The sequence below is a fragment of the Panthera pardus genome, unplaced genomic scaffold, assembly GCF_024362965.1.
Source record: "Panthera pardus isolate Hobbes unplaced genomic scaffold, ASM2436296v1 HiC_scaffold_11, whole genome shotgun sequence".
Classification (NCBI taxonomy): Eukaryota; Metazoa; Chordata; class Mammalia; order Carnivora; family Felidae; genus Panthera; species Panthera pardus.
Window position 1 is genome coordinate 31,621,025 of NW_026526666.1, and position 12,255 is coordinate 31,633,279.

The 12,255-nt window shown below is 39.1% G+C and overlaps 1 protein-coding gene across 4 annotated transcripts in view; it reads left to right on the forward strand.

The window, feature by feature from the left end:
* Nucleotides 1–1,914: 1,914 nt before the first annotated feature.
* Nucleotides 1,915–12,255, forward strand: part of LOC109246237 (guanylate-binding protein 4-like) — a 37,402-nt gene continuing 27,061 nt past the window's right edge. Inside the window, exons 1-4 of one of the 4 annotated variants that reach the window (XM_019414077.2) lie at nt 1,915–2,027; nt 4,445–4,566; nt 5,753–5,948; nt 7,650–7,777. In XM_019414077.2, coding sequence (XP_019269622.2) covers nt 4,564–4,566; nt 5,753–5,948; nt 7,650–7,777 — 327 coding nt within the window. In that variant the 5' untranslated portion in view covers nt 1,915–2,027; nt 4,445–4,563. Of the gene's footprint in view, nt 2,028–4,424; nt 4,567–5,752; nt 5,949–7,649; nt 7,778–12,255 lie in introns of all 4 variants that reach the window. The other 3 variants (XM_019414078.2, XM_019414079.2, XM_019414080.2) reach the window with 3 other exon arrangements.

Genomic DNA, 12,255 nt, shown 5'->3' on the forward strand with positions numbered 1-12,255 from the left:
CTTCATTGTCTTTTTCCTTCTCTCAGAGGGATGGATGATGGAATTTACATACAACTCTAAAGCATGTCTGATAACACTCAAGATTTTACCTGCCTCTGGATTAAAGATCATGACCCAGATCCCAAGTGACTTTTCAATCTCTGGCTATAATAAACCTTGGATCATTCCTAGCATTGCTCATAACCATTGTATATTAGTTCATTTCCTTCCTTTGTTTTCAAATGCATTTTGGGTTGCTTGGGTGGCTCAGTCAGTTTAAGTGTCCAACTTTTGATTTTGGCTCAGTTCACGGTCTCAGGGTCATTAGATCAAATCCCAAGACTGGTTTCACGCTGAGTGTGGAGCCTGCTTAAGATTCTCTCTTTCTCCCTCTTCCTCTACCTCTCCCCACTGCTCATGCATGCTCTCTCTCAACAACAACAACAAAAGCATTTTGTCCAGTCTTTCTTTGATGAAATCTGAGTCATTCCTCAAGATCTAAAAGTAATGCCACCTCCTAAGCCCATCTAAAATCCTTCTGAATATAATGAATTGTTGCTGTTGTAGACAACCAACCAGTTCATTTGTAACACTACTTAACACCCACCACATCTTACTTTATGTTATATTTGCCCCCAAGATCCACCAAGAGTGAGAACTTTGATTTGCTCTTTAAATATGCAATAGCAATGGGTCCTACATTTGAATTATACGTACCAGTAAAATGTACCTCAAGTGAGGAAAAAAAATATTATCATCCAATTTTAATAATATCGAGGAAGGAAAATTTTAAAAGCACATCCAATTTCACCAAGGTCATATAAATATGGGTAAATTTTTGTACAATAATAGGAAGGACAATATATAAGTTTATACTGAAAGATAAATTTCCCATAAATATATGATTGGTTAAAAAGAATATGTTAGCATTACATTACACACGAAAGGAAAAAGGGGGGTTTAAAATTTTCAATATGAAATTTTATTTTCTGATATTTACCAGTTTTGATTGCCATATCAGTGCTATATTTTGATAATTTAACACCATTTTAACTTTTGTTAGTTTAACAAGATTTTTGATATTGTATAAAAAGTGAATGCACAACCATCAGGGCCGTACTTAGCTTTTACCACTGTTTTTGTCGAAGAGCCAATTTCACACAAATACAACGGTGAAGATAGAATTGACACTATTAATGTGTTTTTAAGCCATCCTGAAATTTCTGAAAATGTTTGTAGCATTCATTCGCCATATTTTTAAAATGTGATGTTGGTTATGACTTCTTTGCTTTACTTTTAATGAGAATTCATTGTTGACTTCGTATTTTTCTACTATTTTATTTAGAACAAACCCCAAATTATATAAGCAAAAGGCCCCCACCCCCACTCTACCCATATGGTAGAAAAACAGAGAAAAAACTAACTGCAAGAATTGGAACAAAATACTTGTGATTATTTGGGGATGATAGTATTGGGACACACACACACACACACACACACACACACACGCTCACCATACGCGTATTTTTGTTATGAAAAGAATACTATTTTTTTTTAAGAATACTTATAATACTAACAAGAGTAGTTCTTTTAAAGTGGGGGAGGAAGAAAAGAGCACGTAAAAATTAAAGAACAAAACAACAAACAAAGCTGTCCCCTGACAAGGCTCCGCACGGAGAAAAGCTGCCGCGGGGCCGCCACTGCGCCCACATTCCTCCCGCGGAGGCCGGGGAGCCCACTGCGCAGGCGGCGCCTACAGACTTCCAAACGCCGGCGCAGGAACCGCACGCACCTGCCGCGCCTCTCCTCACACGCGCGCTCTCCCGCCTCGGCAAAACAAGCGAAGACCCCCGCAGTCAGAACCGGAGGAAAAATGCTTTCGATTTCTGTCCTCCCCATCCCCACCCATGCCTGCATGGCTGTAATATCCGGCGGCTCTCCTGCTTCCAAAGGGAACAGTTTCCTGAGGAACCAGACGCTGGTGGAGCGCGCGAGGGGCGAGCGAGAGCTGCTGAGAACTTGTCCCCTGACCGCAGCGCCAGCGCCACGTAAGTTCGCTCCTAAACCCGGCTTTCCGCGCGCGCTTCGGCTACCAGACTAACAACACAGGCCCACGCGCAGGCTCCGCGCCGCCCGCGGGAAGGCAGCGGGAGGCCGACGCGGGGCGCTTTGCTCCCGCCACTCGGCGAGTGCGCGTCCACGCGGGCGCCTGGGGGGGCGACGGCGCGCGCGCGCCGCCGTCGCGGGAGGCGCCGCTCCCCCTCGGGCGTCCCGGGGAGCCCGGCGCGGGAAAAGGACCCGTGCGGGCCGCCGTGGCTGCGGAAGGGGGGGCCGTAGCCTTCCTCCGGCTGGCTGGCGGATAGACCCCCGACCCCTCCTCGCAGGGATGCCGGGTGAGGTCGCTCCCTCCGGGCAGCCCCTCCCTCCTCCGCTGTGTCCTGCCTGCCCCCTGCTGGGCGCCGGTGAAAACAGGCAGGCTGGTCCTTATCTCCCCTACAGCTTCTATCCCAGAAGTTTGTCTCCTGCGCATGTTTGTGCTAGTCATATTTAATACATACCTACAGCAGAGATGTATGGAGTAAATCAGTCTCACTTACGCTAATCAATAGTTAAAAATAATTCTAAGGTTTAACACTGTTTATTGTGCACTGTTTATAAATGTGTGTTCTATGCACAAACTGCATCAGAATATCTTATGGTATTTGTTGAAAATGTAGATTTTGGACATTTTTACCATTATTTCAGATGATTCTTATAGACAGTAACTTTCGGGAACTATTGACCATCTAACTCCTTCTGATAGACCTATCTCGTTCTATTTATTTAATTTGGATTTAAAATCATGTTAGCTTCGACATCTCAGTCCTGCTTTCTGTCGGTGTCCGCTTCACATTCACATTAACTCCTGGATGAGAGAAGTGTCACTGTGTCTGTCCAAAATGGTCCTTCACATGAATTTGGAATTCTACCTTTCCTGTCTTCTCAGATACTTAGTTTACTTACATAGGAGTTACAATATACCAGCTATGGATTTAGGTTGCCATAAATGTCATGAATTATTTAATACTCCCAATGGCCTGTGATGTAGTCACCATTAGTAGTCCAATCTTAGGAGAATACTAGTAAAAAAGAAATAGGCACAAAGAGAGTAAGTATTTTTTTGGTGGTCCAACAGCTCATAAAGAATGGATCCGGGGGCGCCTGGGTGGCGCAGTCGGTTAAGCGTCCGACTTCAGCCAGGTGACGATCTCGCGGTCTGTGAGTTCGAGCCCCGCGTCCGGCTCTGGGCTGATGGCTCGGAGCCTGGAGCCTGTTTCCGATTCTGTGTCTCCCTCTCTCTCTGCCCCTCCCCCGTTCATGCTCTGTCTCTCTCTGTCCCAAAAATAAATAAAAAAACGTTGAAAAAAAAAATTTAAAAAAAAAAAAAAAAAAAGAATGGATCCAATATTTGAACCCAGGCACTCAGGCTCTAAACACAATATATCATGGTGCCTCTCTTCAGTTGTCACTCTTGTTCCTGCTCTAATATTAGTTGTACTAGAGCTAATATTAGTTGTACTTCTCTGTCACCAATGCCTTTAGGCAGCTTTGTTTTATAAGCTAAAAGTCCATGATTATTTGTTGTGCAATTAATAATTTTTTTGTTTACTGCAAGAAATAAATGGACAGTGTCTAATTTCACAGAATATAGAGGCAAAATAGAATGTTGAGAAGTATACAAAAAAGTATTCCTTATCCTGAAATTATGCTTAGTTGCTCTTTAATATTTCATTTAGTGTCTCAAATGAGGTAAGAGTTGTTGTTATGTGTTGGCATTAGTCTGTCCCAGATGAGACAGGATTGTGTTTAAGCATTACACGTACTCACAATGATGGTACAGGAGTGGTATGCATACCTCTCTCCTGAGCATTAGAGTGTCTTCTTCATGCGCTCCAGGACAGCCTGAATGACTGTCAGAGAAACCCCACCTTGGACAGAGAGCTGGAAACAGTATGGAACACTATTGTTCAACACTGTCATAACAAAAATAAAGGGACAGTCAAAGCTCCATGACTAATCTCTGTCTCTTTGTCTCATGAAACACTCTACTCACTGAGAGGGAAATATTCAAACTTTCCCACATGTGGGACTCTGTCAGATCTGGACACAACCTCAAACATCCACACTACTGGCTCATTTCTCTGTAAGCCTATAAACAAAAATAAAACATTATAAAGCCTAGAAATGTCCTTTTCTTCCAGTTAAATAAATCCTGGAACTATATCTTTCTCTAGTCACTATAAAGGTATTTCTGTTCTGCTTTAAGAGAGAGCTCCATTCTTTACTGTTCTCTCATGTCACTCCTCCTTCACTTGGACACCATCCTGTGCAGATGTCTATTATGGCACTTTTCTACTTATGCTGCAATAAGTGATTATTGCCTATCTTTTCCAAAATACCATAAGCTCTTGAGATATAATTACAGGAACTGGAATCTGAGCTAAAGTGATGTGTGCATGATCAATTATCCAGGAGATATCCTTGAAGGAAGGTGACCCAGAGTCCTTCCTCTTTTCTTCTTCTGCTGGATAGAAGGCACATGTGATGGTGAGTCAGCTTATACCATGAGGTGGCATTGTTAAAAGGCAGCTAAGCAGGGGTGCCTGGGTGACTCAGTCGGTTGAGCACCTGACTCTTGATTTCGGCTCAGGTCATGATCTCCTGGTTGCGAGATCGAGCCCCCTGTTGGGTTCCATGATGGGCATGGAGCCTGCTTGAGATTCTTTCTCTTCCTCTCTCTTTGCCCCTCCCCACCTCTAAAAAAAAAAAAAGAAAGATGTAAAGATGGTTAAGCAAGAAATACAAGGAACCAGTGCCCCTGATGACTTTGTGAAGTATAATCTTAATCTTTGTACACTTGTGAGAAAGAGTAGTACACTTTGAGCTTTTTAAGCAATGGTTTTCTAGGACTTTTCTATCGCTCACAGGTGAATGAAAGGCTAGCTGATAAGATTCTAAGACACTTTGAAGGTTGGGACTCTATCTTACTCATTTTTATATCCCCAGCATTGAGCATGGCATCAGGTTTATCAAATATATAATGGATTAGATGTTTAGGTAATGAATTAGGTAATAAATTAGACTGGATATGAGATGAACTGAAGTTTCGTATGAGACACACACCCTGTAAATAGATGAGTTGGTCTGGAAATAGATCAGTGGCTTGATGATGACGCAGGAAAAACAGCATCTGTTTAGATCATGCTATCTGTTCAGAACCCTTACTCTTTCTCCATCAAGAAACTTACATATTTTTTAAATGTATATTTGAGGAAGTTAATTCTGACAGGGAAGTTTTTGGAGTAGGTAGTACAGTGAGATTACTATTTACCTCCTACTTTTGCTACTGACTGACCATAAAGCCTCTACCAATCTTTTAGCTTAAGTATCTGTAGTGTCATTACTTCATCTCATAAGAAAAGATAAAATTCTTTAAATTTCAGGGATTTTGTTTTTTTACCAAGGCTTTTCTTGAAGAGGGATTCATGAACAAGAATATTATTTTTAGAGAACTGAGTCATTGGAGACAAATAGTATGTTTGTGCCATCATTGATTTCACTAGGGATTATGGGTATGCCGGAGGAAGAGGTCTGTGATTTGCCAATTCCAGGCTGTATACTTTTCCCTTCGAAATGTACAAAAAGTATGAAGTAAATATGCATGTTCCTTGAATAACCACTAAAGATGACTTTGGAATCTTCCATTCCACTGAGAGGCTCTTCTGGGTTGCAGGTTACCATGGCAGCTGAACCCATCATGATGTCACCCATTTGTCTAGTGGAAAACCAGGAAGAGCAGCTGAACCTGAATCCAGAAGCATTACAGATTCTTAATAAGATTTCTCAGCCTGTGGTGGTGGTGGGCATTGTAGGGCTGTATCGGACCGGAAAATCCTACCTGATGAACTGCCTGGCAGGACAGAACCATGGTGAGTGTTGTCTTGGGATGGGGCCCATTTGCTCGGAACCAGTGATAGTGCAGGTTGGCCTCTTTTGATATCATCTTAAGGAAAAGGCTGACTCTGCCCAGTGAAGAAAATTTGTAATATTTACCATCTAATTAACAACCTTGACCCCATCTGCCCATAAAACCTCTCTTCTCCAATAATGAAGAACTATTTTCCACACCCTATCAAAGACCAACCTCACTAGTCCCCTGGATTCCATCCACTCTTTTGCTCAGAAGTTCAGCCTCTGCTACTACTTTATTTCTTTCCCCTGCATCACTTCTGCCAAAACTATAATGTCATTCCAAGAAGCTTCAAATGTAGTTTAATATTTCCTGCTTTTTAAAGTAGAGGAAAGGAAAGAAGGGAAAAAGGGAAAAATCTTTTTTATTCTGTATCTCCATAGAGCTACCATTTTATTTTTCTGCTCCATGTCATAACAGATTTTCATATGTTATAACCCCTTCTCTCTCTGTCTTTTTTTAGTTTTTACAAATATGTAAACTATAACACATACAAAAGAGTGCCTAAAATACAATGTACAATAAAGTAAATAAAGTGAACACCTGTGTAATCGTGACTTGAGTAAAAAAATAAATCATTGTCAAAGGCACAAGTTATACGCTCTCACATTCTCACTAGCACTAAACAATATTTTTATTTTCATGATACTTCTTTCTTTACTTTTAAAAAATGGTTTTGTAGTCTATGTTTTCATTTAAAAAATTTTTTTAACGCTTTTATTTATTTTTGAGGGAGAGACAAAGCATGAGTAGGAAAAGGGCAGACAGAGAGGAAGACACAGAACTCGAGGCAGGCTCCAGGCTCTGAACTATCAGCACAGAGCCTGACACAGGGCTCGAGTTCACAAACCACAAGATGATGATCTGAGCCAAAGTCAGACGCTTAACTGACTGAGCCACCCAGGCGCTCTAGTCTATGTTTGCATTTCTAAAGCACACTTTATCTTGGCTTGCTTTTAAAGTTGATATAAATAGAATTAAATTTTATGTATTCTTTGATGGCTTCTTTTGCTCAACAAGAATTTCATAAGATTTATCCATTTTTTAGCATGTAGCTGTATTTCCTTATCTCACTGCATTATAGTATTTTTTATCTTTACGAACAGAGTTGTCTTAGATTTCTTATAATTTTATCCTGATACACATGTACACAGATTTCTTTTAAATAATATATCCTGAAGTGGAATCTCTGTATCAAAGAGTATGTGTTTCTTCAGGATTTCCAGATAATATCAATGTCATTTTCAACTCTCTATTCAAGCTACATATTTATTAGCAGCAATTAAGAATTCCCACATCCTAAGAAAAATGTTTAACTTTTACTGTTGTGGTAACTATTTGATTGTATGGCATGTGCCTCACTATAAATAAGGTTGAGCACCCTTTCGCATATTATTTGCCATTTGTATTTCCTATTTTATTAAATGCCTACTCAAGTCTTTTTAAAAATTGTAATTGAGTTGTCTTTTTTAGTTCTTACTGATTTTTAGGAGAATCTTCCTCTGGTCCCATTAGTCATTAGTCATTTCTTTCTATGCAGCCAGTACATTCCAAATATCTTACCTTCTTTTTTGCTCAGCTTCACTAGGTGTTGAGCCTCAGTCCACTAAACTCTAAGGATCCCCATACATCCATGTTGCTTTCCCCTCTTCTCTTTTAGGCTTCCCCCTGGGTTCCACAGTGAGGTCTACAACCAAGGGTATTTGGATGTGGTGTGTACCCCACCCCTCTAAGCTGAACCACACCCTGGTCCTTCTGGACACTGAGGGTCTAAGTAACTTGGAAAAGGTAAGGAAAAGTCATGAGGGAATCTGCTCTTGACTGTAATTCATTTGCTACCTCAATTCAAATTGTGTTACCTATTCCTACAAGCTATAAATCCAATTATGAATACGAGACTAAATTATTAGTCAGCTCAAATATTTGGGTATATTAGAACAACATCTTCTTACTGTAACAGTTGGATAAACATACAGTTTAATAAATACGTAACCAAACAGCTGAATTTCAGGACTCTGTGCTAAGTACAACAGACACTACAGTAAATAAGGCAAATGGCTAGAGCCTAGCTGGGGAGACAACATGTACACAATGTGACCAGTACAGGGTGCTATGCATAGATGTAGGCAGTAGTCCAGTCATATGGCTTGGAGAAAGATTCCTAGAAGAAGTAATGTCTAAACTGTAACCCGTGAGACCAGTGGAAACTACCAGTTCAAGTGTGTGGGAATGATGGAGTTAGAAGTAGGAGCTGTTAAATAGGGTTTTGGTAAAATAATTTATTTAAGTCCTCTTCAGACAAAGCTTCAGCTACACCAGAAGCATTGATGAAGGGTTTTAGTTAAAGTCTCTGGTTTTGGAGATTACCTCTTCTCTAACTTCTATAAAAGAATGACCTTGACCCACTGAAATTATTTTCCCTGAGATAATCTTAGTATTTTGTTTTTAAATATTAAGTGAAACAAATTGTTTCTCCATCTTATTTTACATTATTCTGAGTCTGTATTCAAGTAGCAATGGTAAATACCTGTTTTCCATAATTGTGGGGAGAAAGTATTCAGAGTTTTTGTGCTCAGCTTTAAAGTTCTCGATAACTTCAGTATAAAACCAAAATGAAATATGCAGCCAAGAATTCTTTATCCAGCAAAGCTGTCATTCAGAATAGAAGGAGAGATAAAGGGTTTCCCAGACAAACAAAAACTAAAAAAGGATTTTGTGACCACTAAACCAACCCTGCAAGAAATTTTAAGGGGGACTCTTTGAGGGGAGAAAAAAAAAAAAAAAGAAAAGAAGACCAAAGCAATAAAGACTACAAAGGACCAAAGGACATCACCAGAAACACCAACTCTATAGGTGTAACACAATGACACTAAATTCATATCTTTCAGTAATCACTCTGAATGTAAATGGACTAAATACTCCAATAAAAAGATACACGGTATCAGAATAGATTAAAAAACAAACAAACAAGATCCATCTATATGCTGCCAATAAGAGACTCATTTTTAGACCTAAAGACACCTGCAGATTGAAAGTGAGGGGATGGAGAGCCATCTATCATACTACTAGGTGTCAAAAGGAAGCTGGAATAGCCATCCTTATATCAAACAAACTAGATTTTAAAACAGAGACTATAACAAGAGATGAAGGGCATTATATCATAATTAAGGAGTGTATCCATCAAGAACATCTCACAATTGTAAATATTTATGCCCCCAAACTTAAGCACCCATTATATGTAAATCAATTAATTACAAACATAAAGGAAACTCGTTGATAATAATACAATAATAGTAGGGGAATTTAATACCCCACTTAAACAATGGACAGATACCTAAGCAGAAAATCAACAAGAAAACAGTGGCTTTGAATGACACACTGGATTGGACTGGATGACTGGATATATTCAGAACATTCCATCCTAAAGCAGCAGAATACACATTCTTCTCAAGTGCACATGGAACATTCTCCAAAATAGATCACATACTGGGTCACAAATCAGCCCTCAATAGGTACAAAAAGATCAAAATCATACCATGCATATTTTCAGATCACAATGCTAGGAAGCTTGAAGTCAACCACAAGTAAAAATTTGGAAAGCCCTTAAATACATGGAAGGTAAAAAACATCCTACTAGAGAATGAATGAGAACATTACAGTCCAAACCCTTTGGGATGCAGCAAAGGCAGTCCTATAAAGAAAGTATACTGCAATTCAGGCCTATCCCAACAAGCAAGAAAGGTACCAAATACACAATTTTAACTTAAACCTAAAGAAGTTAGAAAAGAAACAGCAAATAAAGCCTAAATCCAGCAGAAAAAGGGAAATATTAAAGATTAGAACAGAAATAAATGATACAGAAACAAAAGAATGCAGTATAACAGATCAATGAAACTAAGAGCTGGTTCTTTGAAAGAATAAACAAAATTGATAAACCTCTAACCAGATTTCTCAACAAGAAAAGAGAGAGGATCCAAATAGATAAAATCACAAATGAAAGAGGAGAGATCACAACCAACACCACAGAAATACAATTATAAGAGAATACTTTGAAAAATTATATGTCAACAAACTGGGCAATCTAGAAGGAATGGACATTCCTAGAAACTCACAAATTACCAAAACTAAAATAGGAAGGAATAGGAAATTTGAACAGACCCATAACCAGAAAAGAAATTGAATCAGTTATCAAAAAGCTTCCAGGGGCTCTTGGATGGCTCAGTCGGTTGAGCGTCTGACTTCGGCCCAGGTCATGATCTCACGGTCCGTGGGTTCGAGCCCTGCATCGGGCTCTGTACTGACAGCTCGGAGCCTGGAGCCTGTTTCGGATTCTGTGTCTCCCTCTCTGTCTGACCCTCCCCTGTTCATGCTCTGTCTCTCTCTGTCTCAAAAATAAATAAACATTTAAAAAAATTTTTTTTAAAAAAAAGCTCCGAAAAAACAAGAGTCCTGGGCCAGATGGCTTCCCAGGGGTATTCTATAAGACATTTAAAGAAGAGTTAATATAAAGGATGTAATGAAGGGAGGGAGGAAGGGAGGGAAAGAGGGAGAAGAGTTAATACCTATTCTTCTCAAACTGTTCCTAAAAGTAGAACTGGAACAGAAACTTCCAGACTCATTCTGTGAAGCAGCATTACCTTAATTCCAAAACCAGACAAAGAGAATTGGAAGAATTACAGGCCAATATCCCTGATGAATATGGATGCAAAAATTCTCAATAAGATACTAGCAAATTGAATTTAACAGTACATTAAAAGAATTATTCACCACAGTCAAGTGGGATTTATTCCTGGGTTGAAGGGCTGGTTCAATATTTGTAAATCAATCAATGTGATACAGCACATTAATAAAGGATAAGAACCATATGAACCTATCAATAAATGTATAAGAAGCATTTGATAAAATAAAGCATCAATTCTTGATAAAACAAAAACTCAATAAAGTAGGTTTAGAGGGAACCTCAACATCATAAAGGCCATATATGAAAGAATGATCATCAATGGGGGAAAATTGAGAGCCTTTTACCTATAGTCAGGAACAAGACAAAGATGTCCACTCTCACCATTACTATTTAACATAGTTCTGTAAGTCTTAACCTCAGCAGTCAGAGAACAAAAATAATGAAGCACGAATAATGAAACACAGACAAATCAAGGAATCAGTCCCATTTACAATTGTACCAAAAGCAATAAAAAACCTAGGAATAAACCTAAGGAGGTAAAAGTTCTGTACTTTGAAAAGTGTAGAAGACTTATGAAAGATATTGAAGAGGACACAAAGAAATGGAAAAACAATTCCATGCTCATGGATTAGAAGAAAAAACATTGTTAAAATGTCTACACAACTCAAAAAAAAAAAAAAGTCTACACTTCTCAAAGCAATCTACAGATTTAATGCAATTCCTATCAAAATAACACCAGCTTTCTTTGCAGAGCTAGATCAAACAATCCTCAAATTTGTATGGAACCACCAAGACCCTGAATAGCCAAAGTAATCCTGAAAAATTAAAAAACTGGAGGCATCACATTTCTGGATTTCAAGCTATATTACAAAACTGTAGTCAGCAAGACAGTACAATACTGGCACAAAAACAGACACATAGATCAATGGAACAGAATAGAAAATCCAGAAATGGACCCACAGCTATATAGTCAACTCATCTTTGACAAAGCAGAAAAGAATATCCAATGGAAAAAAAGACAGCCTCTTCAACAAATGGTGTTGGGGAAACTGGATGACAACATGCAGAAGAATGAAATTGGACCACTTTCCTACACCGTACACAAAAATAAGTTCAAAATAGATGAAAGATCTAAATGTGAGACGGGAAACCTTCAAAATCCTAGAGGAGAAAACAGGAAGCAACTTCTTTGACCTTGGCTGGAGCAACTTCTTACTAGACACATTACTGAAGGCAAGGGAAACAAAAGCAAACATGAACTCTTGGGACTTCATCAAATACAAAAGCTTCTACACAGCAAAGGAAACAATCAGCAAAACTAAAATGCAGCCTACGGAATGGGAGAAAATATTTGCACATGACATATCTGATAAACAGTATCCAAAATATATGAAGAACTTATCAAACTCAACACCCAAGAAACAAACACCCCAGTTAAGAAATGGGCAGAAGACATGAATAGACACTTCTCCAAAGAAAACATCCAGATGGCTAACAGACACATGAAAAGATACGCAACAACACTCATCATTAGGGAAATACAAATCAAAAACACAGTGAGATGCCACCTCACACCTGACTGAAT